Source organism: Helianthus annuus, chromosome 11 (assembly GCF_002127325.2).
Source record: "Helianthus annuus cultivar XRQ/B chromosome 11, HanXRQr2.0-SUNRISE, whole genome shotgun sequence".
Taxonomy (NCBI): domain Eukaryota; kingdom Viridiplantae; phylum Streptophyta; class Magnoliopsida; order Asterales; family Asteraceae; genus Helianthus; species Helianthus annuus.
In genome coordinates this window covers 176600843-176628169 of record NC_035443.2, presented here as the reverse complement: position 1 = coordinate 176628169, position 27327 = coordinate 176600843, and the positions used below count along the sequence as shown (strand labels likewise).

General features: G+C 35.3%; 1 protein-coding gene and 2 long non-coding RNA genes across 8 annotated transcripts; 1 reads left to right on the top strand and 2 right to left on the bottom strand.

The window, feature by feature from the left end:
• Positions 1 to 2903: 2903 nt before the first annotated feature.
• LOC110891206 lies at positions 2904 to 5598 on the top strand. The gene is made up of 3 exons (XR_002565135.2): positions 2904 to 3054; positions 4052 to 4140; positions 5441 to 5598. It is a non-coding gene; the product is annotated as an uncharacterized LOC110891206 (long non-coding RNA).
• Positions 5599 to 14473: 8875 nt separating this feature from the next.
• Positions 14474 to 14909, bottom strand: LOC110891204. Its single transcript, XR_002565133.2, has 2 exons — positions 14799 to 14909; positions 14474 to 14709 (listed from the first exon to the last, which is right to left on the bottom strand). It is a non-coding gene; the product is annotated as an uncharacterized LOC110891204 (long non-coding RNA).
• A 5071-nt stretch (positions 14910 to 19980) lies between these two features.
• LOC110891203 lies at positions 19981 to 27274 on the bottom strand. 6 transcript variants are annotated; one of them, XM_022138900.2, is made up of 6 exons: positions 26889 to 27274; positions 23721 to 23763; positions 22257 to 22319; positions 22082 to 22170; positions 20770 to 20911; positions 19981 to 20649 (listed from the first exon to the last, which is right to left on the bottom strand). In XM_022138900.2, exons 1-6 carry the CDS (start codon positions 26921 to 26923, stop codon positions 20593 to 20595), a joined length of 429 nt encoding a protein of 142 aa, XP_021994592.1. In that variant the 5' UTR covers positions 26924 to 27274; the 3' UTR covers positions 19981 to 20592. The 6 variants fall into 6 exon arrangements, 3 of the variants coding, with proteins under 3 accessions (XP_021994592.1, XP_021994593.1, XP_021994591.1); XM_022138901.2 differs by having other exon boundaries at positions 26904 to 27272; XM_022138899.2 differs by lacking the exon at positions 23721 to 23763 and having other exon boundaries at positions 26904 to 27272.
• Positions 27275 to 27327: the final 53 nt, after the last annotated feature.

Here is a 27327-nt window from a genome sequence, read left to right as displayed (position 1 = left end):
GTCTGTTATATGAACTTTAGGCGACCCGCGTAAAAGAAGCATGGAATGTCCATGCGGGCCGCGTAAAGTGCCCAGATGCAGAATTGTAGTAACTACTTGGCTTTTGGACCATTTGAACGATCAAACCTTAATCAAAGAGGCATGGGCACCCTACAATTGACCCATATCACTCAGGGGACATCTACCCATCATCATGATCAGTAGTAGCATGTTGTGTAATGATTTTAGGCCTTGTTCTTGGCTATAAATAGCACCATTGTGCTCATAACATTCACAACACCAAAACTCACTTCTCTGATCATTCTAAGTGCTCCCAAGCATTCTCTTCTGCTCTATAATCAAGAAACAACTTCTGTAAGTCGTTCATAACCATTTTGGTTTCACATTTCCATAGTTATAGCTCATAAACGCAACCGTCGTAACTAACGGTTGTCATTACAATAACTCGCAAATGATTCAGTCTTATGACGAATCAAAAATGGTTATGAGTTGGTATTTATGTGGGCAATAAACCTCTAAAATGGTTCCCCCTGATCACCACTCTAACTATGTCAATTATCGAGTCAAACGTGCGGTTAAAAAGTCAACAGAAAGCTATTTTAGCGATTTATGCATAATCTGTAATATATATGTTATGGAACCTGTTTTGACAATCATAAAACATGATAATAAGTATATAAACATGTTTGCGCTCGTTTGAATCGATCATTTGCTATATAGAACCGGTTCGGAGCCGAAAGTCGCAAAAGTTTGACTTTTGCTTTGACTTCAGTTCTGACCCGTTTTAGTGAGGTATAAATATACCTTAGGACTCTCTTAGGACCAGGTCACATTTTGGTATACGCCTCTGTGGTCGGTTCATGAGTTATCCGAGTCTTTTACATATTTCCGTCATTCGCCTAAAAGTTGACCGTAACGGCCTTTTAAAATTAAAACGAGTATTTCGGACACGTGAATGGACCAAAACCTTGCTTATTAAATTATAAGCATGTCCTTAAAGTTTCACGTCAATCCGAAGTCTAGAATGAGAGTTATGCTAAAAGGCGCACTTTTAAGAAAGTTTTACAATTGACGGCGCAATTAGCATAACGCCCATCTAACCCAAGTTTTCGTCACCAAAACTTTTACCCACTGTGTTAAAATAATATTTTGGGAATTTTAAAGATTTTTAATAATTTTTACCTTGCTCATAACCTGCGGTTATGGCTACGGTTCGGTAAATACCGAATATGCCCTTTTTGGCCAAAACGGGAGTTCTACAAGGTCTTTTGACCCGATTCCAATTGCCACTAGTTTTAAATAATAAATAAAGTATTTTAAGCTTTATAAGCTGTTCGGGAAACTCAGATTTCCTGTAGAACTCGAAAAGCCCTTTTAAAGTCTTTAAAATGACCGAAAAGCCCCTACGGGGCATATTACCAACTTAAACTCGTTACGGGCGTCACGGAAGGTATCCCTCTGATACCACAACCCATTTAAGGCATATTGACTTGGGAAATAAGCGTACGACTCTCATGGTTAACCGTTTCGCCTATTGCGCGCACGGTTCGGCCTATGAAACTAGTTTTCATACATTAGCCGATACGGGTCAAATTATATTATTTGAACCCCTAAAATCCAGAGTATGAACTATAAACCCATATAAAACAAGTCACTGAACTTGTTGGGTCCAAATCATACTCCATTCTCGGTTTTCGCCTTTTTCGTGCGAATTAACCATATCTATATATCGGAATCAACCGGTTTAAGCTACGGCTAATATAAGGACCGTTAGGATTCTAAGAGGTTAATTAAAACCTTCGTTCCAGATTAGGAGCCCCAGTAAAAGCTATCGGTGACTTGATCTAAATTAAGGATTAATACTTGCAAAGGTAAATACTTTTGACTTATTTCCCCTATATGGGCTTGGGTTACGGTATATTAATACCGCTTGATTGAGCATTATATACTTCCATCGCTTAGGTGGTTAATTGATTAAATATGATTGGCTCATTTAAACAGTTTTGTTGCTTATAAGCCTTTGGGGGGTTTAATGACCGTTGTCCCGGATATCCTCGGCATCACTTTACGAAATGGCCACGACCATCGACATCCCGGTGTAGGCGTACACCCGGTATAAAGTGTCGACATTAAAACTAAAAGACGTAGCCGTTGGTTTCTGTACTACGGTTTTACGCAAACGTGGTGTGTCTATAAATCTTTAACCCGGCACGACCCGGGCTACTGAACGCATAAAAGAACATGTAAAACGTTCACAAGATCATTATGAATTTTCCCAAGTTATAAAAGAGTTTGTGCCTTGTGCATTCAAATCAATTTTAATAAACATTTTCAAATGTGTCAGTTGAATGTATTTACCAGTGTAAACTGACGTATTTTCCCCAAAAAGATTAAGTGCAGGTACCTAAACGTAATTGGCTGGTATTAGCTCCCTAGCGTCGGGATAAGCCTCGCAAGCTTGATTGCAGTATCTAATGGAACAATATTTTATCTGTATTTACGATCCACTGTGGATATTCAACTTCTGTAATGCATTCTGATATCACAATCAGAGGTTGAAATTATATATTTAAATTATGCTTCCGCTGTGCATTATATAATTGTGTGGTTTGACTATATTGTTGCCAACATCGTCACGGTAATCCCCCACCGGGCCCACCGGTGAGACACGTGGAAATCGGGGTGTGACAGGCGTATACTTAGATAGTATGGCATGATGTTGGGTATCAGGGGAACTTAACCTAGTTAAATGTAATGTTAACTTTTAAGTAAAAGTATGTGGTAATGGAAAACATGTAAACTAATAAAACTATGAGGGTAGGAAGTGCACATCTAGAAAGATATATTTATATAATCAAATAAAAGAAAGAAATAAAAAGGAAAAAAGAAAAGGGGTGCTAGTGTGTGCGTGTGTGGGACGAGTTCAGGGGGAAGAAAGGGAGGCCATGCTCCCTTGAAGCTTCAAGGGCAAATTCAACAAATTGAAAAGGAAGATTGGTGATTTTGTCCATGCATGAGTCAGATTTGTGATCATCTATGCCTACTAAACACTAGGTAAGTTCCATATTGTCTTTTGATGAACTTCTAGCACAATAAGAAAGATGAAAGTATGAAATTGAGATTGATTTTGTTGGGTATGATATGATTTAAGATGGAGATTTAGTTTAGAATCAATATATAAGTGAAAGTATGACTAGAAATTTGTATGTGTTGGTAAAATATGAAAACCCCATGAAGGGTGAAGTGGGTTTTCAAAATAAGGATGAAACCATGGTTGATTCTAGCAAATTCGGCTATTTTGTTGTATATGTTTGATTCCTTTAAGTTAGGTTAAGTATGGTAAGAGACTAATGTGATTCTTAAATTGTTAATTGATGAAATGACAAGAGGTAGGGGATGAACATGAAGTACTTGTACATTGTGCATAAGTTGTGATACGCACACCAAGTGCTCGATGAAATGCTTAGGTGAGCTTAGTAGATGAGATTGTATGCATTAATGGATGAATATGCTTAGAAGGTGTTAGTAATGTAATTGGTAGTGAACTAATATGAATAATGTGCTTTAGATGAAATTCATATGAGAATTCGGGTTGAATGCATGTTTGGATCAAAAACATGCATTAGGGGATTGTACTTTGTGCTTGTATGGTGTGACGGTCACCATAGATTTGATGAATTGTTTAATGGTGATTGAGAAGTGAATGTGTACAAAATGTGAAACACAAGAGTCTACTAGTGAAGAATAATGTCGAAATTATGTTGTATAAGCTAACCTTGGATGACATTACCTATTGGAGACTTACAAAGCACTAGTATGTGTAAAAATTGATTGTGAGAATAAGGAGATTATGTGAATACTTGCTAGATTCTTATATGACGTAAATGATGGTAAGATTGAATTGATTGTATTATAAATGATGTGGTAATAAATCCATGTCTTACGTATGTTAATAGTTGCCCAATAAAAGTCAATGTGATATTGGAATGGAATGATTGATAAGATGAATAATCATGTATACTAACAATGTTGTAACAAAATGGAATGAAAGGATATGCATCGCAATAGCAAGGAATTAAGCAAGGAAAGCTAACGGGTCAAGAAAGTACAACGAGTGAAAGCGAAACACGGACGCTCAAAGTAAGTAAACTTCCAAACTCCCTCTTTAGTAGTATCTAGTAAGAAAGATTAATTCTATAAAAACTATTAGATGTTATGTGGAAATATGCTATTGATGACGAAATCAAGTAAGTAGCATTAAGTAAGTTATATATCTTTAATCGGGAATATTTGGATAAGTTGAAAGATGCTTAGATGAATATTAAACGGGTCAAGAGTAGAAAATGTAATGTAGAAGGGTGTTATTCATAACACCTCGATAAAACATGTTGGTATGATTTAGAGACTTTGTGTAATGATATTTTATGTTTTGGATGGCCCGAGAACTCGTCCGGAGGGTCAAAATGGCTGGAAATAAGTAAAATAACGAGGAGATGCAGGTTTGGCGTCGCCTATGGCGGTTCTGGGCGTCGCCGACGCTGCTTGGAACTCGCAAAAAGCTCCGACGCACAAAATGCATGTCTACGTGAGTGTTCTGCCGACGCTGCTTTGCAGCTGCCGTCGCCGACGGGACAAGGGGGCGTCGCCGACGCCACCCCTAAAATGCATTTTTCTGGTTTTGTTGTTTCGTTATCCGGTTGATCTTAGCTTCGTTCCGGAACCCCGTAAGCTGAAGTTTAAGGTGTTCGGTCATGTCTAACTTATGAAATTCATAAGCAAGTGATAGTGTAAGTCTTGAAGCAAGTAGAAAGATTACGGTTTGTGTTGAGAGTGTCAAGTGGTAACTAGGTAGGTGTGTGATTATAACTTTAGACCGGTCAGATATAATATATATGTACAAAATGAATATTTACAAATATGGTCATAGATAAATGGTGGTTATATACTTTAGAAGGGTGTTTGAATATGAAGATATATATGTACGAAATGTATAAGTAAGTATTAGGAATTGAGATAAATGGTGGTTATATACTTTAGAAGGGTGTTTGAATACGAAGATATGTATGTACGAAATGTATAAGTAAGTATTAGGAATTATATCTGTAAATAAATAATCATATTGGTAGCAATTACACATAATGTTATCCAATGGATACGGTAGCTTCATATGTGTTTATGTGAGGATGTAAATCTAGAATATCTGTAGTTGTGTGTGGATAACCACGTTGTTTCAGAGAATGAACCCGGAAATGCAGGAAAGTGAATGTTGTGCTCTCGAACGGATGAAGCTTGAGGCAAGTGCGGAAGTCCAAATGAATATCTTTTGGAGTATATACATCATTGGACTTTCTTGAAGGGGTTATGGATTTTATTTTATGAATATATGTAATTGTTAACTGTCGTTATTTGCTAATATGTTGGTTATGAATGATGACCGCAGGTTACATGAATACCGTTATCGTTGCATAGGAATATACGAACGAAGATCGACACAAGTAGCTTGGATTGTACGGAAGGGGATTTATGTAAATAATTTTCTTACGCTAATCTTGTTACGTCACTATGTAAAAGTTATGTGATGGTCTTTATGAATGATGTCTTAAGAGCTTTATAAGTATGTTAAATTGTTTTAAATAAAGAAATTTTATAGTTCACTTTTCCGCTGCATCGTTTTGGTCAAAACATGTTTAGGGTCTTACAAGTTGGTATCAGAGCCATGGTTTGAGTGAAATCAAGTATGAGGAGATGAATACTTGAACTCAAACCTATGTGCTCTTGTAACGAGAAACCCGTACAATCCGAGACTCGATCAGATCTAAAGGTAGAAGCAAAGGTAAGTATGTATTAGATTATGAATTTGAAGGGAACTAATAGCATGTTATGTGAAGGGTAAGCGCAATTCTTCAGAAGGAATGATCCGTGAATGCGGTCTAGGACCGGCATCAAGGCAAGTAATAGGACGAAAGTTAGAAACCATCTTTCAATCCTTTTCACCTTGGATATGTTCAGATCTACGCCAGATCTTTGTTTATTTGTGTGGAAATCGTTCAGATCTAAGTTGTTCTTGGTGGATTGAAGCCAAAACATGAAATTCTCAAGAACACCATGATGACATCATCCTAGAACACCTTAAATCTAGTGATTTCTCGGTTAAAAGTTAAGATTCAAAAGATAGAAAGTTGTAGGAGTGCGTGTAGATCAAGAAAGTACAAGATTTAGGATGAGATCTTACCGGAATTGCGAGAAATCGAAGAAAAAGGTGAGCAAGAGCGCTGGTCGGACGTCAGAGAGCAAAAGTGGAAAGTTTGTGATGTTGACAGGGGTATTTATAGGGTTTCCCAAAATGGAAAGGGCTGGTCGATCGGGTGGCAGCCTGATCGAATGGCTGGTCGATCGAGTGGTAGCTCGATCGAACAGCTGGTCGATCGAGTGGTAGCTCGATCGAACAGCTGGTCGATCGGCTGGTCACTTGATCGATTAGCCACTTGTTCGAGTGTTCGGTGCGACGAGTTTTGCCGTTTCGATTGCGATTGCGAGCGTTGCGATGCGATAGAGTTCCTATTCAAATTACTTTTAATCCCAACTACTATATCTAACATACAATCATCCTAATTCACTTGCATTTAGCGTTTGCGATTCGATTGCGATTGAGTTTCGATTGCGATTGATTAGTCACCATAACATAGCATAAATAACATGCACAAGTAACACATAAAAGGCACACACACGTATAAACAATAACCAAAATCATAATTCAAGTTGCGAGTGCGATAAGCGAATAAGTGATCAAATATGTGATAAATATCGAATAAACCTCGATTATTAATAGATACTCCACATAATACAACTAACGTAACAAAAATAGACTATCTACGAGTCAAAGAAGTCAAAACAGAATTGAGCAAGGAGTGACAGATCGCAATTAGCAATCTTTTCTTCCTTTGACTTAAATCTTGACTTTGACTTTGACTTTCGAAACACGGGGTGTTACATGTATCGTACAAGTACTATAATGAACCGAACCGATACCGCCCAAATTCATGTGGAAACGTACCGTCAAAACGGGCGGAAAATAATTCGGAATTCATATATGATAATAGGCAAACAGAATGAACAGTAATTGTATATATATATATATACTATTAATAAAAAAAGTAAATACAGTAATTATTATTATACTATTAATAAGGAAACTAAACAAACAATAATTATTTGTTTTAAAGGCTTTTTTTATATGTTTTGTTTAGTGGTTTTTTATATGTATTATTTGGTTTTTTATATATCTTATATAACTTGCGCTTTTTTTTATCCATGTAAATCACGTGTCGGTATTCTTTGGTCATATCAAGATTTTTTCTTTATGGGTTGTTGTAACGAATCTAGGTGGCCTAAAAAAACAAACCAATACCGATCAAATTTCTGGTGTATTGGTATATTTTTGGTCATATCATGATTTTTTTTAGTTTTTTCTCTATTGGTTGCTATAACAAGTGTTAGTACCGAAGTTAAATGAACTAATACCCACCCACGACGCAACACGAGGATTTCCGGCGCAACACGCGGATTTAATAGCTTGTATACTATTAATAAAGAAACTAAATAAACAGTAATTATTTGTTTTAAAGACTTTTTTTATATGTGTTGTTTAGTGGTTTTTTATATGTATTATTTGGTTTTTTATATATCTTATATAACTTGCATTTGTTTTTGATCCATGTAAATCATGTGTCGGTATTCTTTGGTCATATCAAGATTTTTTCTTTATGGGTTGTTGTAACTAGTGTAGCTGGCGTAAAAAAATAAACCAATACCGATCAAATTCCCGCTGTGTTGGTATATTTTTGGTCATATCATGATTTTTTTTAGTTTTTTCTCTATTGGTTGCTATAATAAGTGTCAATACTGAAGTTAAACGAACTAATACCCACCCACAACGCAACGCGAAGATTTTTGGCGCAACGCGCGGATTTAATAGCACTAGTTTAAAAAAACATAGATATGAATTTAGAATTTATTTCTAAAAGTCAACAAACGCAATTTATTACGAAAAATTCAAATTAAATGATAAATAAAATACCTTTAAAAATCAAATACTGATCCGAAATCTCCAGCTAAACTTAAATAAAATACCTTTAATAATATACCTTAGGACGGAGCCCATACCGAGTGGTCTAAGTAAAATGTAAACCAATTTGAGTTTATATTGCCGACGTTCATGATTCTTGTAAATATCAAACGCTTGGGTCTTCGCTTGCCTTCTAAATAACGGTCCACGTGCGTTCAAAACATTGAAAATACGTGTGATAGTAACAACGATTATATGAAAATGATTATTTTTGGCTTGTAAACTAAACTTAAAAACACATGGTTGATAGTTAGAGGGTCATATGGTAGAATGTCTGATCTTTTAATTAATATTTAAAGTAGAATGTCTGATCGTTATATGTAATTTATGTTTTAAGGGACCCGTGTTTAACATGATCCTCAGTCAAGAACAAATTTATGTTTAAATTTCCGCACTTGTTTTTTCCTTTTATTAATTGTCATAGTTTTGTAACTTATTGTTTTCCTTTGTTTCTGTGTTGTAATTGTTTAATAAAAGTGTTTATTTTCAACATATACAAAGTCAAGTGGCAGTAATAGTACCTTTTACTTATTGGGTGAAATGTGCGGTGCTGGCCATCTATTGGCTCATGTGAGCGGCAAAGGGAATAGTGCCAGGCAGCTGTCTGGCACTCCTCTATTGGCCCAACAAATTTACGATTTTATCCTGCTTAAAATTTACGATTTTACCATCAGTTCAAAATTATGCTTTACCCTCCACTAAAAAAAATTTACGCTTTTGCTCCTAGCTAAAAATTTCAATTTTGCCCGCGGTTCAAATTTACGATTTTGACCCGTTTAAATTTACAGTTTTGCCATTAGTTTTTTCCCCTTAAAATTACGATTTTGCCATCAGTTCAAAATTATGTTTTTACCCCCATTTAAAAATAAATTTACGCTTTTTCTCCCCACTAAGAATTCCAATTTTGCCATCCGTTCAAATTTGTGATTTTACCCCGTTTAAATTTACACTTTTGCCATTAGGTTTTTTTTCCTCACAGCCAAGTTACGATTTTGCCTTCAACTTAAATTTACATTTTCTTCATCGTTTTTCTTTGATTTCCTGGCTAGAATTACAATTTTGCCCCCAGTAAAAATTACAGTCACGCCGGCAGCTGCCTGACACTCCCCCATTGGTCCATTTAATTTACGATTTTATCCCTGAATGAAAAATATGATTTCGCCCTCAGTTGAAAATTACGTTTTTCCCATCGTTATAGTTTTTTTAGCCAAACTATAAAAGTTTTTTGTTTTAATTGTTTGAGTCCGTTTATTTTTTTTTCGGTGTCAAGGAGCTACCTAACACTCGCTCATTAGTCCTGAAAAATTACAGTTTTGCCCTGAGTCGAAAATTACGGTCTTATCATCGTTTTAGTTTTTTCCTAGCAAAATTATCATAGTGTTTTTTTAATTGATTGAGACTTATTCGGTCATCGCCCCGCAACGCAGACGGGGAAACTACTAGTTTATTATATATGGGAACGGAATCCTACAGAAAACTCGCATCTAAAACCCCACATTTGACTAATCTCGTTCTTTGTGTTTCAAGATAAAAATAATTGTTTGGGAAGATGTCCTAACATTGTATTTCCATGTTTGTAAACCGGAATAAGAGGGAAATAATAAAAGAAAAAATAATGGTCTTTCACATGTCTAGAGTTGAAAAAAAAAACATAAAAAATCTCATAAATGTTAGGTAAAAATAGAATTTTAGGATTGACATTTCATGTGTAAGATATATTATTAAAGAATATTTTAATCATTAAGATCATTAACCTTTTTCATTCCTTTGAAGACAATTTGTGGCAACTCTTTTTAGAGTTTATTGAAGAAGCAAATTCTTAGGCTGTGGTATTGCGTCACCTCGCTACATCATCATTTTTGGCGCCCAATAGCGCCCTCCCCCATCCCATGCTCACTAACAAGGGGGCGCTATCCCCTCTCCGCTAGCACGTTAACGACCATATTTTGGCTTGATCGAGGCAATTGGTCAAGATGAGGGGGTGCTACAGCATCGAGGGGGCTTTAAACCATTGCATGCAAGTTAAAGGAATGAGCTTTAAAGCCCCCTATGTGACGTGGCATTTGTTGGGAATCATGGTATCAAAATATTAGCGGAAGCGGTTTATATAATTTACCAAAAGCCGATTATATAAATTTGATTTATTAATCCGATTAATAAATATTCCCAATCAGGATCAAGGTTAAACGCGTATAAACAAGTAAACGGAATAAACAACCACAGAGGGTTTTAGTAATCAACCTTTGACGACTACACCGGAATTGTAACACGCGGGTTACAACGAATCCTCGCTAGTAGGAAGTTCACAACCGAGCACAAGATACCCGAGAGTAGAACCGGCCAAGAAGGAGGCGGTGGCAATGCTTGGTCGACGGCAAGAGGATGGCGGCCAAGCTAGGAGGGTGGCTAGGGTTTTATGTTTTTATAAAAGTGTGTCTAGGGTTTCCACCTTAAACATCCTTTTATAAAACCCAATCTTACATTAAGACCCTTTAAGATTATACAATTATAATCCTCTTAATAATAATCTAATTAATATTAAATCCCTCAGGTTTAAATTATTATTATTTCATAAATAATAATCTACATACTCGTGAACATATACAATTCGTGTACCAACGTGTAACTCTTCGGATCGTACCGATTTAGTTACGTTGACTTTAATTAAGGTTGGACATACATATATCCAACAATCTCCCACTTGGACTATTTTAATTAAATGAGTCAACGTGTGCAGAGTTGGACGCCTAGCTGCATCGCACTGCTCTTAACACGGCATGACACTTTACAGTCGTCAACTAGTTCTTTGCGTTCAAGTAACACTTTACTTAACCAAATACTATAGCCCTGATAATTCTATCAATAAGTCCCTTCTGTATAGAACATTCGTTGATCATAAGACATGGATCATTCATTCTTATATAGTGATCAACCATTCTCTATTCTCGTCTTTAATTCAAAGTGGTCTAACGAACTACTTTTAGTCCGAGCGTGGCCAGCGTTTATTCCAGTTTGAGTTAACGAGGGCGCCAGAATGTCTAAACTTCTAATCCCATAGAAGTATAGAATTCCATCAGCATCATACAACTCCCACTTAACCTTGGATTCCTCCCAACGCTACCCAGATTACTACCCATATTTCAGGACAGTGTTAGATAACATCAAAGATTGTCCTTGATCAATGTAGTTTAATATGTGCCTAAGGAAAAAAGACAGACTGAACATATCAATATCAAAACATCTCATGACTTAGATCCATGGAGATCGTTTTGAAGCGAGTCACATCCAATATCATTCCCTAGTGATATATGTGAATTTTGATTCTCAAACTCTTGAGTTATTCATCTCATGAATACAATCATCTCAATTCACAATAGTCTTACATTCAAATTCATTCCCATGTAATTTGATCGACTACGGATATTTTAGAATACGCTTATTCAAGGATATAAACATACAAATAACGAACACAGTTACAAAATAATTAAACTTGCATTTAACCAATAAATCAAATAACTATTTCAATGTAACTGTTGTAGTTCAAAATTAAAACACCAATACTAACTACAGATCATGCCCACTGTCTAGCAAATCTAAGCCCTATTTTTTCAGCATGCTCCTCATGTTTAGCTTGAGGTAGAGGCTTAGTAAAGGGGTCAGCCAGATTTAGATCCGTATGAACTTTTCTTATTACGATGTCTCCACGCTCTATTATCTCTCTAATATAGTGGAATTTTCTGAGTATATGCTTTGTGGTTTGATGCGACCTTGGTTCCTTTGCAAGAGCAATGGCACCAGTATTGTGACACAGTATCTCGATTGGTTTCTTTATGCTAGGCACAACGTCGAGTTCAGTAATGAACTTCTTCATCCAAGCAGCCTCCTTAGCAGCATCTGATGCAGCATTGTATTCTGATTCACAGGTGGATTGAGCAACCACACTTTGCTTCGAGCTCTTCCAAGTAACAGCCCCACCATTCAGAATGAAAACATATCCCGTCTGTGATCTTGAATCATCACGATCAGTCTGGAAACTTGCATCAGTATAACATTTAACTGATAGCTCCTCATCCAGTCCTCCATATATTAAGAACATGTCCTTAGTCCTTCTTAAGTACTTAAGAATGTTCTTCATTGCAGCCCAGTGACTCTCTCCTGGATTCTGTTGATATTTACTCGTCATGCTAAGAGCATACGAGACATCAGGTCTGGTACATAACATGGCGTACATGATGGAACCGATAGCAGAATCATATGGAACTCTTTCCATTTTCTTCTTTTCCTCTTCGGTCTTAGCACACTGCTCGCCATTAAGAATGGTTCCATGTGCCATGGGCAAGAGCCCATTTTTGAGTCTTGCATTGAGAAGCGTCGTATGACCTTATCAATATATGTACTTTGACTTAAACCTAATAACCGCTTTGATCTATCTCTATGAATCTTTATTCCTAGAATATAAGGGGCTTCACCAAGATCTTTCATTGCGAAACATTTTCCCAACCAAGCTTTAATATATTTTAGCACAGGGATATTGTTTCCAATGATTAGTATGTCATCTACATACAGAATTAGAAAAGTGACATAGCTCCCATTAGATTTCTTATAAACACACGGTTCATCTTCGTTTTTAATGAAGCCAAATTCTTTAATTTTCTGATCAAAACGAAGATTCCAACTGCGAGATGCTTGCTTCAATCCATAGATGGATTTATTTAGCTTGCACACCTTATTAGGATTGTTTGGATCGACAAAACCTTTAGGTTGAACCATATAGACATCTTCAAGTAAGTGTCCATTAAGGAACGCGGTCTTGACATCCATTTGCCAAATCTCATAGTCATAATATGCAGCAATGGCAAGTAGAATTCTAATAGACATAAGCATGGCTACTGGCGAGAAAGTTTCCTCATAATCAATTCCTTGAGTCTGAGTGAACCCTTTTGCTACAAGCCTTGCTTTATAGGTTTGCACATTTCCATCCATATCGGTCTTCTTCTTGAAGATCCATTTGTTTCCTACAGTCCGACCTTCGGTAGGAAGATCAACCAAATCCCAGACTTGGTTATCATACATGGATTGCATCTCTGCATTCATGGCTTCTTGCCATTTCTTGGATTCTGAATCCAACATTGCAGCTTTGTAAGTAGCAGGTTCAGCTTCATCAATCATGAAGATATCGTCATACCTTTCAGGGGCACGACGATCCCTAATACTTCTTCGAACACTTGGTGTTTCTGTTGTTTCTTGAGTCCTCTCAGGCTCAACTTCAACAACTAGATCAGTTACTTCTGGTTCTGTCTGAACAACTAGTTCAGTCACTTGTGATTCTCGAATTTCTTCAAGATCCACATAGTTTTCTCCAATCCCTCTTGCCAGAAGCTCTTCCTCCAAAAAAGTGCCTATGCGTTTACTGAAAATCTTATTTTCAGTGGGGTGGTAGAAAAGGTAACGATCCTTTTAGCGTATCCGACGAAAACCACTTTTTCGCCTCTGGGATCTAGTTTATCCGAAGATTCTAGAGTGACATAAGCGTTACATCCCAAGACATTGAGATAGGATACTTTTGGTTTCTTTCCATGCCATATCTCATAAGGCGTTTTGTCAACCTTCTTCGTTGGAGCTATATTCACAAGTTTTGCGGCAGTTTCCAGAGCATAACTCCAAAAGGAGCGTGGGAGGGTTGTTCGACACATCATTGATCGAACCATATCTAATAGAGTTCGATTTCTCCGTTCAGACACACCATTATGTTGTGGCATTCCAGGTGGAGTGAGCTGTGAAACTATTCCACAATCCTTTAGATGGTCGATGAACTCCTGACTAAGATATTCACCGCCTCGATCTGATTGAAGCATCTTAATAGTTCTATTTAGCTGATTCTCTACTTCATTTTGGTACTCATTGAACTTTTCAAATGTCTCATGTTTATGCTTCATAAGATAAACATAACCATATCTACTGAAATCATCAGTGAATGTAACAAAGTATCTTTCTCCATGTCTTGACATTGTTCTGAATGGACCACATACATCTGTATGTACAAGTCCCAACAGATCATTAGCTCTTTCTCCAACATTTGAAAAAGGTGCTTTTGTTAACTTTCCACTTAAGCATGATTCGCATTTGCCAAACGTTTCCGAACCCTTAGAATCTAAGATTCCTGCGGTTTTAAGTTGTTTAACACGGTTCTCGCTTATGTGACCAAGTCTACAATTCCACATATACGTATCGTTAAAGTCCAACTTATTACGTTTATGGGAGATGTTGCATAATATGTTATTGTTTTGGATTTCTATCTCATAGATTCCATTGTTTGGTTTTGCATCAAAGTAAAATACATCATTAAAATAAGCAGAAATAAATTCACCATTAAAATGATAATTGAAACCTTGTCCATGCAAAGCAGAAACCGAAACAATATTTCTAGTAACACTAGGAATAAAATAAACATTGTTCAAAACAAGTTCTAAACCAGAAGGAAGTAAAAGTACATATTCTCCAATCGCCTTCACAGCAACTCTTTGTCCATTGCCAACATGGACCTCCAAGTCGCCTTGTTTCAGCTTCTTAATCTTTCTTAGTCCCTGTAAAGCATTACAAATGTGAAAACCACATCCTGTGTCAAACACCCATGTTTTGCCAGAAAAAGAAAAGATTTCAATAACATATATACCTGAGGACTCTCCTCCTGAAGCCTTGGCTTGCTTCAGTTCAGCTAAATACTTAGCACAGTTCCTCTTCCAGTGCCCAATTTCATTACAATGAAAACACTTGGCATCCTTCTAAGGCTTCTTGTTTGCAACTAATTTGCCTTTGCCCTTCCCTTTGCTCTGATTGCCCCTTTTCTTGGTGTTAGGTTTCTTAACATGACCTTCCTTGATCATCAGCACTGGTGCAGTCTTGCTGGGTATATTCACCTCAACAGTTTTGAGCATCTGATGCAGCTCTGCAAGTGTCTTCTCCATCCCATTCATATTGTAGATTATAGTGAACTGATCATATGACTTAGGCAATGAGTTGAGGATGATATCCCCAGCTAATTCATCACTCAAGGGGGATTCCAGACGAGCCAAGTGATCAACATATGCCTTCATTTTTAGCACATGAGCGCTAACTGATGTACCCTCTTGCATACGAGTGGTTATGAGTGATCTCATCACATCAAACCTCTCATGATGAGCCTTCTGTTGGAACATTTCCACCAGGTGCTCATTCATCTCATATGCCATCATGTCATCCATGGTCCTTTGAAGTTCAGGAATCATGGATGCTAACATTAAACATGAGACTTTCATGGAGTCATCAAAGTGCTTTGCATAGTTTCTATATGCAACAGTTTGTTGATTGATGGGTTCATCATGGACTGGCGTTTCAAGAACATACAGTTTGTTCTCCGCCTTGAGAACAATTTTCAAGTTGCGGTGCCAGTCCATGAAGTTGGAGTGGTTCAGTTTGTCCTTCTATAAGAAGGACTTGAGAGAGAATTGGGAGGAATTGTTTTCAGTTGACATCTACAAAATTCAAAATTAATTAATTAGTATTTTATGTTTTTAATATCTTAATTTAATATTATGACCCAAAAACAAAATTTTAATTAAGATGAGATCCCGATTCATCATATGACAGTGAATTGGCTTAAGCACTATCCACTGGTATGATTATGTAGGTAAACAACGATTGTTAATTGTGTCCACTACACAACTCTTCATTTGGGGTTATCGCTTAAAACGATGTATGTTTAACCCCAACTATACCCACTTGATGAACAAGCGATGTTTTGTCCTTTACTGTTAACTGTAACACCGGCCTATGTTACACAGGAAACACGATGATTACCTTCTTTCATGATGGACGCCCAGATGCAGGGTATAACACTAACATCTGGGTTCGATTTAGAATGAAGCGTTAACTCGTTAAGGGTGGCATAAAACATCAATTTAAAACTTTGGGATTTATTTTAATATTTACAAAAATATTTTGAATAACTCGTAGCATGAGGCGAGTCACACAATTATTTATAAAATCCGATTTTATATAATTCGTGATAATAGAAACTCCTTTCAACGCTCGCACGATATAGTTTTAAATACCCTATTAAACTATGTCGGTCGATTTATCGCGAATGATCTTGTTTTAAATATTAATAAAAACCTTTTATTAATTATACTTTTCAGTTTTATAAAACTTGTTTTAATAAAACCGTTGTCTTGATTGTGAAAATTTTATTTATTTTGGGTTATCTAGATTATTTACAATAAATAAAACACAACCACAAAACACAATAAAAAATAAACGAATCGAGCCCCTAATAGGTTGGCTGTTTCGTTTTAGCCAGAAACGAAACGAACTAGTCAAAAAGGGTTTCAAAAGCTAATTTTTGAAAGCTCCCACTTGACCCGCGATCTCTATCTTCATGGTACCTGTTCGCCATTTATCTTGATCTTGATCTTGTACTCGAAGGATTACAATAATAAATTTGAAAATACAATAAAACCAAATCTATTCTAATTCTATCTATTACATCGGACCCAATATCCACAACAAATTACAAATCAAAAATACTATTACATCGGATCCAATATCCAAAAAAAAAAAAATACAAATCAAAATAAAACCATAACCAACACAACCATGACAAAGGTCATAACCTAGGGCTCGATTCACATCACAATCCATAGACAACCAAAAGCTTTTGATCTTTTGTCAAAACAAATAATTTTTTGACAAATAAAACATAGATCAAAATTGTAACTTTACCATCTATACGCGTGTAACCTGGCTACCACTGTTGGGAATCATGGTATCAAAATATTAGCGGAAGCGGTTTATATAATTTACCAAAATCCGATTATATAAATTTGATTTATTAATCCGATTAATAAATATTCCCAATCAGGATCAAGGTTAAACGCGTATAAACAAGTAAACGGAATAAACAACCACAGAGGGTTTTAGTAATCAACCTTTGACGACTACACCGGAATTGTAACACGCGGGTTACAACGAATCCTCGCTAGTAGGAAGTTCACAACCGAGCACAAGATACCCGAGAGTAGAACCGGCCAAGAAGGAGGCGGTGGCAATGCTTGGTCGACGGCAAGAGGATGGCGGCCAAGCTAGGAGGGTGGCTAGGGTTTTATGTTTTTATAAAAGTGTGTCTAGGGTTTCCACCTTAAACATCCTTTTATAAAACCCAATCTTACATTAAGACCCTTTAAGATTATACAATTATAATCCTCTTAATAATAATCTAATTAATATTAAATCCCTCAGGTTTAAATTATTATTATTTCATAAATAATAATCTACATACTCGTGAACATATACAATTCGTGTACCAACGTGTAACTCTTCGGATCGTACCGAGTTAGTTACGTTGACTTTAATTAAGGTCGGACATACATATATCCAACAACGTTGAGGTGGCACTTATGTGTCGTGATAAAGCCCCTAGGGGCTTTATACCATACCCTTCAGCCTTAACGTGATTGATTCCAGACAAATAATTCAAGATGAGCGTGAAAGTGATTGATGTTCACTGTCACCCGTACACATGCTAGGTATTGTTTTCATTCACTATCAAGGGTAGTGGTGAAAGTGATTGATGTTCATTATTAACATGTATTCCATACAACTTACCATGTAGCAAAGTACTATGGATTCTATACAACTTATCATGTAGCGAAGACCATGGTCCATGGATAGACCCTATCCAATTAAATAAGTTGATAAAGAAATTCGTTGGTATTTTAGATAAATAAAGACATTGTGATTTTGAAGATAAAATAGTGAGACTATTTTATGTATTTTTCATAAATATGTTGTTTGGAGTCCACAAGTTTTAAAACGAATTTATTTTTAAAATGTTCTCCATGGTGTAAGTATTTGGACAAAACTCTAAGCTTGGAAACTCTCATATTACATGTTTTTAAGAGTTTTTGAGAAAAACAAAACAAAAAACAAAAAAAACGCTAAGAGGATATTTAAAAATAATAATAAACAAGTTTTGCTCAGCACGACTGTAAATGTGTTACATATGACTGTACATATGTTACACAACAACTTGTTTATTTTTATCTTTTTAATTTGGTCGGCGCTTTTTTTATCTTTTTCGCTCAAAATCCTTAAAAACATGTATATTACATATGTGATTTTTTTTTTCAAAATAAAAAAATGTCGGAATGTTAGAATTTCCTAGGTTTTCTCAATAACTATGGGTTTCCTAAATAACCTTTCCTGCTCTCCATAAATATCAAAGAAAAGATTTATTAGAAATTTAAGTTGTTAAAATGATTGTAGGCTACGTTCACGAATCATTACGGTTTCGCTTTCGTGACCAAGGTACGGACTCTATAACAATTATACATGACTTAACGAACTACTAATTACAAGACACACCGGATATGATTATGTGACTTAGCGAATGTGATTATATGAATTAGCGGACATGATTATGTGACTCGGCGAATATTATGTGACTCAACAAATTGTATGACTTAGCAATTACGTGACTCAGCGATATAATGTGACTCAACGAATATTATGTGACTCTGCGAATATTATGTGACTTAGCGAATTATATGACTTATCGAGTTTTGATTTACCGTATAAGAATTAATTGATACAATACTTTATAATAGGGTAAATTACACTTTTCGTCATTTATGTTATTAGATTGCAATTGATAGCCTTTAACTTCAATAATTATAGTCACAGTCTTTTATTTGGAAAACTCATTACTAGCTACTCATTGTCTTGGTTTACAAGAACATCTAATTATTGTCATGGTTTACAAAATTTAATAAATCTATGACATTCTTTTTTTGTGTGTCATCTTTTTAACTTCATAAAAACAACACTATCAAAATGTGTATGTCAAGTTTAAACTCTTTTTGTGTCATATTTTTATCATGTCATGTTATATTTTTTTAACACTAGGTATAACCCGGTGTATTACACAAGTTAAATAATAAAAATATCAAATAGTTAACAAGGAAGATTTTAACAATTATAATACTATATTTTTTGGAAGCTTTTCAGATGTAGATATCCGAACAAAATTTTGTGTCGTGTATCACTACTAAAAAAGACCTTTGATGACACGCAAACTATGTGATATAAGCAAAATGCACATGTTTTTATGATCAAATTAATCCCATTTTTTATTGGTTTTGTTAAAAAATATATTTGAAATAGACTTTTTTTTTGTTTTTTTTTTTTTCAGGATTAAGCGAACCTAAATTGAACAACGGAAGCAATTTGGTCAGTGTGAATTCGGTTTGTTACAGTATCGCTACTCGCTATAGTAATGGAAAGAGAAAACCTTACATCGATCGAAAACAATAAGAACAAATATCAATACTGGTACTAAACAACATCGGTAATGGTACCTACAGTATATTTGTTTTTATGGTTTTCGTTTCGAAAATCTTTTCGTTTATACAACTCTTTCTTGGACGATAATTGAATATTGGTACGAGTATCATGACAATATGAATCAATCGACACCGTTCGAACAACATCGATGTCGTACCAGTGTTCGTTTTTATCGTTTGTATTCGATGTAAAACACGTGTTGATTTCTATACCGAGTACATGTATCGTACCGGTACTATAACGAACCAAACCGATACCGATCCAATTCATGCGGAAACGTACCGTCAAAACGGGAGGAAAAATAATTTGGAATGTTAAAAAAACATAGATATGGATTTAGAATTTATTTTTAAAAGTTAACGAACACGAAAAATTCAAATTAAATGATCTTTAAAAAGATATACTGATCCGAAATCTCCAACTCCCACTCTTAAAGCATGGTTAGACTTGGTGGGTCATAATAAATATAACGAATAGTATTAGTAGCTGTAATAACTGTAATATATAAGCCTTCAAATACTTGCAAATTTCATTCCATCAACATACAGAATCAAATGAGTGAAATGTTTAGAAAGGGGAAATCCCTTATTCTTGTTATATGTTTGCAATTGGGATATGCAAGATTCGATGTTCTTGCGAAAGTTGCTTTAAACTATGGAATGGGTACGCCCCAATGTGATGTCCTGGAATGTTGATGTCCAGATTTTCTACCGCCTATCAAACATCCGCCCCGTTTGCTTATGTTTATCGCATACTTCATACTTCATCTGATGAATTGATGGTAATAACCTCGTCACCGAAATTTTCCTCAGACTTGTTACCCACGATTTGTTTTTCCCGTGCTATATGCTCATGGATAGAAATGGACGGAAGTTTGTGACTAGACCTGGCAAACGGGTCGGTTCGGGTTGGGTCGGGTCATGGGTCAAAACGGGTCAATTACAAAAAAGGGTTGTTTTGGTTCGGGTCAAAACGGGTTCGGGTCGGAACAGGTTCGGGTTGAAACGGGTTCGGGTCAAAACGGGTTTCGGGTCGTGTCGGGTTGGTTAAAAAGAATTGAACTTTTGGTTCATCACCTAAGCCACTGAACCTCAAATGGAAAACAAAAAAGAAATGAACTTTCGGTCATGGTTAAGATAGCGATCAACCTAATGCAAAACAGAGGAACATCAAATAACTTATATAGTCTTAAAATGTTGGAAAAAAATAAGTTTCCGCTCGTGTCAACTCAATTTGACCGTATTCATTCTTGCGGGTCAAAGAATTACTTGTTTTTGACCCGTCCCCAATATCCGGGTATGTTTGGGAAACGTCCCCAGGTCGTCCCCTACGCGTTTCCGTCCCCGAGCCGTCCCCGGGACAGGTAGTCGATGTAAGATGTCGTCCCCGTGCTTCATAGTATTCAAGAACCTGAGAGGTTGAACAATCAGGTAAAATCCAAAATAATTGACCAACAAATTACCACAATCAAACATGGAAATCACTGTCTAGAACATCAAATACACATATATAGCATCAAAGTCCAATCAAATCATAACAAACCAACTCATAATGTGGGAATATTGTAACTGCAACAGTTATGAGCTTCGAAGATGCAAAATCAAATAACCAAAACTCACATTTCATCTCACAATGTAAAATCAAATAACTGCAACAATCAATAGGTTCAAACTCACATTATAACTCGTAAACTGATTAAAAAAACACTTTCAAATACATTTAAGCAATTCAACAAACACTTGGTGAGCAAGGATGGTGGGGCATAAACAGTGAAATAAACTGCTACAAATATTATTGAAGAAGATGATTAATTGATTGAAAAGTTTACCTCTAGGGTTTGAGATGGATATAGAAGATGATTAATTGATTATAGATCACAGGGTCTAATGGATTGTTTCAACACAAATCTACAAATGAACAATTGTTTATCTGAATCTAATCATCGAAAATATGATACGAAATCTGGTTCGGATTTTACTGATGAAAGGATACTGTGTCAGCAAACTAAGATTTTAGATATGAATCGAACAAGAGACCCAATGATTTCAGAGATGAATTGAACGATTTCAGATGCTAGATTGAGCAGAAACGATTTCAGTCATTACTCTTCATTCGTTCAAATGTGATTTCAAAGACCCGCTTGATTTCTTATTCAACCCTGTTTCACCCGTTCTGATTTTTCTCTTGACCCGTTCTAACCCGTTTCAGCCTTTTCATCTTTTTAATTTCACCCATTTTGACCCATCAAAAATATTATTAAACCCAAAACAACCCAGTAACCTAATATTCTGACCCAAAAGGACCCAAAATCAACTTAATGGGTTACTTTTGCCAGGCCTATTTGTGACCATTGCTTTTACCCCAAACAACCATATAAAGGCCTGCAACTATGACAACTGCTCCAAGAACCCTATGACAACATAAAGTTAGCGGTCGTCGTATGTTTGGGTAAAATGGTAAATAATTAAGAACTGTTATATTTTTTTACCTTCCTAGATATGTTTTCTCGGCTAGAAAAATCGATCCCATGAAAGCTACAATTATCATACATAACGGGTTAAATGCACACAAAAACCGGACCTCTTTCTTTCATAATGATCCCTTGGACGTAGTAAGCAACACCTGAACATATTATCCCCTCGCATATTATCCCCTAACCAATAACCGGCCTGCCCAAAAAAAAAAAACATAGATTAGTTATCTAACCATAACATCGTATTACTTGCCCGTTGTTATCGAGAAAAGAAAAACTTACTCCAAGAGTGCAAGTAGCATAAGCTTGACGAAAATAGAGACTGTCATCTTTGGCCATGTTTTCCTTTAACAAGACTAATAATTAGCGAAAAGTAGTGAACTATAACAGAAAGAACGAAGAAATCATGTGAGGGAGGGAGGGAGAGACCTGCCCAGAACAATGGCGAAAGGGACCATAACTATGAAGGCACTAGCATGGCAATAAACAACAAATACATAGCTACTCATTCCATCGTTTAAAGCAACTTTAGCAAGAACATCTAATCCTGCGTAACCTAATTGCAGACGTATTGTTAGAATAAGGGATTTCCCCTTTCTACACATTTCACTAATTTGTTTCTGCATGTTTTGTTCTTCTAAGGCTTGTAGGAAATAGCTTATCTATCCACCCTCTTATGTCTATATATAAGCTTTCAAACTGCTGGTTATCTTATTCCATACCAAACATGCCTTAAATAGAATAGCATCCAAATAACAAACTAAAAAGACTCCCATAGCTATTACCTTACTGATTCAATAGGAAACTCTCTAACAAACTAATACCAAGTCCATGAACATGTGCCTAAAACACTAAACTAACAATAACTTGCTAAAACACTAAAAACATGTGCCTAAAATCAAGACTTCTGCTGACCCCTGTTGACCCGAATCGACTTCTAACCCGCTACTCATTTGACCGAACAATCAAGATTACACCCAACATACCCTCCACTTCTATCTTGGCTTTTTCTTTTTCTGTTTCTTTTTTTAGGATTCAGCAAGTAATCCAACAGTTACTGAAACTTTTTGATAAAATCATTTTTTAATGTAAACTGACGCCTAGGCTATTAACATTGATTAAATTGAGAAATTAAGTTAATTATTTATTTTTATTATACTCTGATAGGTTATTAGAATTTATAATAATGATATTTTTTTCCGTAAATACCATAATTTAGAGATATATAAAAAACTAAATTATATGTGTGTGTATTCTAATATATTTAAGAAATGTTGTTTAATTAGTAACATGGTTATTTTTTATCGAAAGAAATAGATTGTTAAGCTATAGTCATAATAGTAATATTGATTTAAAAAATATATATATTAAGGTAAGTAACAAAGAATCTTTGTTCATTTTATTTATACTTTGCCCACAATTATTATTCTATTAGCTTAAATAATGTTTTGTTTATTGTTTTTTGGTTTTATGTACATCATTATGTGAAAAAAATACAAAACTATAAACTTTTGTTAAATAAACGAGTCGTGAGCTAGCTCGAGCATTTGACGAGCCGAGCCCGAGCCCAACTTTCCGGCTAGTTAAGAAAAAATGAGCCAGCTCGGCTCGATTTTTAAACGAGCCGAGCCTGAGCCCAACCTAGTTCGGTTCGGCTAGGCTCATTTAAAGCCCTATCTAGAAGTGTCCCTTTAACCAGTGTCATAAGCATGGCTCCTGCAACCCCGTTGTGAGCGTTCCGATTACTTTAGCCTGGCTCCGGATACTCTTCGGTTTCACCACCTCAAGCCTGAGTCAACCACAATTCACCAATATTTTGTCAATATCCTGATAAAATCGTAAACCTATCTTTCTTTAGTTATAATAAATATAACAAATAGTATTAGTAGCTGTAATATATAAGCCTTCAAATACTTATAAATTTCATTCCATCAACATACAGAATCAAATGAGTGAAATGTTTAGAAAGGGGAAATCCCTTATTCTAGTAATACTAATAGTAATAGTAATAGTAGGAGAAAGTCAATTAGTCAAAGATCTGTTGTATAAATAGGAGAAGTTGTATTGTAAGGAGGGCATTCAGAAATCAACCATTGAAGATTCAATCTTGAACACGAACCCACATCAGTAAGCTATTTCCTTCCTGCAAGCCTACTTACAAGAACAAAATATGCAGAAACAAATGAGCGAAATGTGGAGAAAGGGGAAATCCCTTATTCTAACAATATGTCTGCAAGTTACTTATGCAGGATTAGATATCCTTGCTAAAGTCGCTTTAAATGAAGGAATGAGTACGCCCCAATGTTGATGTCCTGATTTTCTACCGCCTATCAAACATCCGCCAAGAACATCTAATCATGCGTAACCAAATTGCAGACATATTGTTAGAATAAGGGATTCCCCTTTCTACCACATTTCACTAATTTGTTTCTGCATGTTTTGTTCTTCTAAGGCTTGTAGGAAATAGCTTACCTATCCACCCTCTTATGTCTATATATAAGCTTTCAAATACTCTATATATTATTATTATTATTATTATTATTACTATTATTATTATTATTATTATTATTAATTATTATTATTATAATAGACATATAATGACCGACTAGTAGGGGGCCCGCGCGATGCGGCAGGGCATCCTTTTGCATTGTGGTATTCGTTTATGTAGTTTACTTATTCGTATAATGTATAATATGTTTACAAAATTTTATTATGTATTTTTTCTAAAAGATTTCAGGTTAGTAGCGTCAGTTGATGGATAAACGTCATAAGCATTACACATTTCTAGTAAATAATAATAATACAAGAAATCGGAACATAAGTCATTTGTAAATTTGTTGCATGATTAAGAAATTCTTTGTAAAGACGTTAACATGAACAAGGAACGTAACGACCCATCCTTCTAATATCATGCGTTTCATGTTTGCTTCATAGGCAAACACGCGTTGTTCATTCTTACCTGTCATACCCACAACATGTCATTGTTTCTATTTTCACAATAAAAACGGAATTTATTTTTTTTTGTAAAAATATTTATATTGATTTAGGCATTTATTTCTTCATAAAAATTGAGAGACCAGAAAATCATTTTTATTTTCGTATTAGTCAATCAACTGACTAAATGAAGATACATTTAGACCACGCATTAGATCGATCCTTGTCTTGCAACTTACATATTACATAAATTTTAAGTCACTTTAGTTAACAAATATAAATATAAATACAATACAAATTTCTAACAACCAAACAACTTAAGTATACACCCAAAAACATAAGTTAGATAATAGCTACTACCCAACCTAAGACACTTAAAAACAACTTCAAGGAACTCTTAAGATGCTTTGGGTAATCACAACCCAAACCTAGATCACAAAAAGAAACTTAAATAGCCAGATTATACTCTCAAAACCTGCACACATGTTCTACTATGTGAGAAATTTCATTGATATACTCCACTCAGGTAAATCAAACTTAACTAAATGATAAGAACAAGATCATCTTTATCACTAAAAAAAGGATCTCCATTTCCCGTATTCATCCTCGACACGCATTTCCAATGAAGTCTATACAAAGTTTTTTTAAATTATCAAGAAAATGACCACTAAATGAAGTGATGCTTTGTGCCATAATCAGATGGCATTCATAGCCAATCTAAGTACCTACACCAAATCAATATCTCATAACAATTATTCTCTTCCCCAAGGGTATTATTGTCTTTTTACACTTGCATACCAAAAACTAAACACAAATGCATTGGTGACAAGATTATACTTCAGTATTTTGGAAATCATCTGAGGTTTTGGCTCGATACCTTCGTGGACTTCTTGAAGTATGTCATGTATGACTATATCCAAAATCCTAATCTCTTAATTTTTCAATTATTTAGATGATGTCATGTATGACTATATCAGATGTATTTATGAAAGTAAATAAACACAACAGGAAATCAAATTAAACAATTTCTCTATATGTCTTAACTATATAACATCCATAACATATTACTCAGTTAAAATCACATAAAAATCTATATTTCTGGAATAACCTAACAACATCCATATCCAACAGACTTCTACAAACAGAAACTATAAACAATATCAAAATCAACAACACAAAAAGATCTCAAAACTCAAAAACTCATCGTTTCTACAAAAACAGAAACTAAACAATATCAAACTGCTGGTTATCTTATTCCATACCAAACATGCCTTAAATAGGGTAGCATCCAAATAACAAACTAAAAAGACTCCCCTAGCTATTACCTTACTGATTCAATAGGAAGCTCTCTAACAAACTAATACATTAAATAGAGTAGCATCCAAATAACAAACTCAAAAGCCTCCCCTAGCTATTACCTTACTGATTCAATAACTCTCTAACAAACTAATACGTTAAATAAGGTAGCATCCAAATAACAAACTCAAAAGACTCCCCTAGCTATTACCTTACTCATTCAATAGGAAGCTCTCTAACAAACTAATACATGAAATAGGGTAGCATCCAAATAACAAACTCAAAAGACTCCCCTACCTATTACCTTACCGATTCAAAAGACTCATCGTTTCTAACTAATCAAACAACATATAATCAATCAATCTATATACAAATTCACTAAAAACACAAAATATAATAACAATTTAAACCTTCGGATCCATAATCAACAAACTTCTGCAAACAAAAACTATCAACATCAACAACACAAATCACAAAAACTCAACGTTTCTAGCCAATCGAACAACATATAATCAATCAATCAATCCATACAAATTCACCAAAAATACAAAATATCATAACAACTTAATCTGCAAACAAAAACTATCAACACAAATCACTCAAAACTCATAAACTCAACGTTTCTAGCCAATCGAACAACATATAACCAATCAATCCATACGAATTCGCTAAAAAACAAAATACCACAACAAATTAAACCTTCGGATGAGGAATAACATGATCCGGCACGTCCCAAGCCGATCGAGGCCGTTTTCGCAGTCGTTTATCTAAATTGTGGTGCGGAAATTCGACAGTCCTTTGCGTCTCCATCACGTAACTCGATCTAAGATGCTAGGGTTTGAAAAAATGTATAGATACAGCAGATGAATTGAAGAGATTTGTGCAGATTTTGTTTGTTTGAGTCGCAGAAACCCTAGGTTTAATTGAAATTTGGGTAAGAAAGGTATAAGCTTCGTACATTTTTTTTTCTAGTTAATCAACTGTATGTATTTCGGTTGTGGTTTCACTTTGCTATTAAGTTGTGTATACTGTTCAGTTGTGTATATTTTGTTATGGTGTTGCAGAGCATTTGGCAATTTTGGACTGCACAGAGAAACTATAGATTTTTTTAACCGTAAATTTA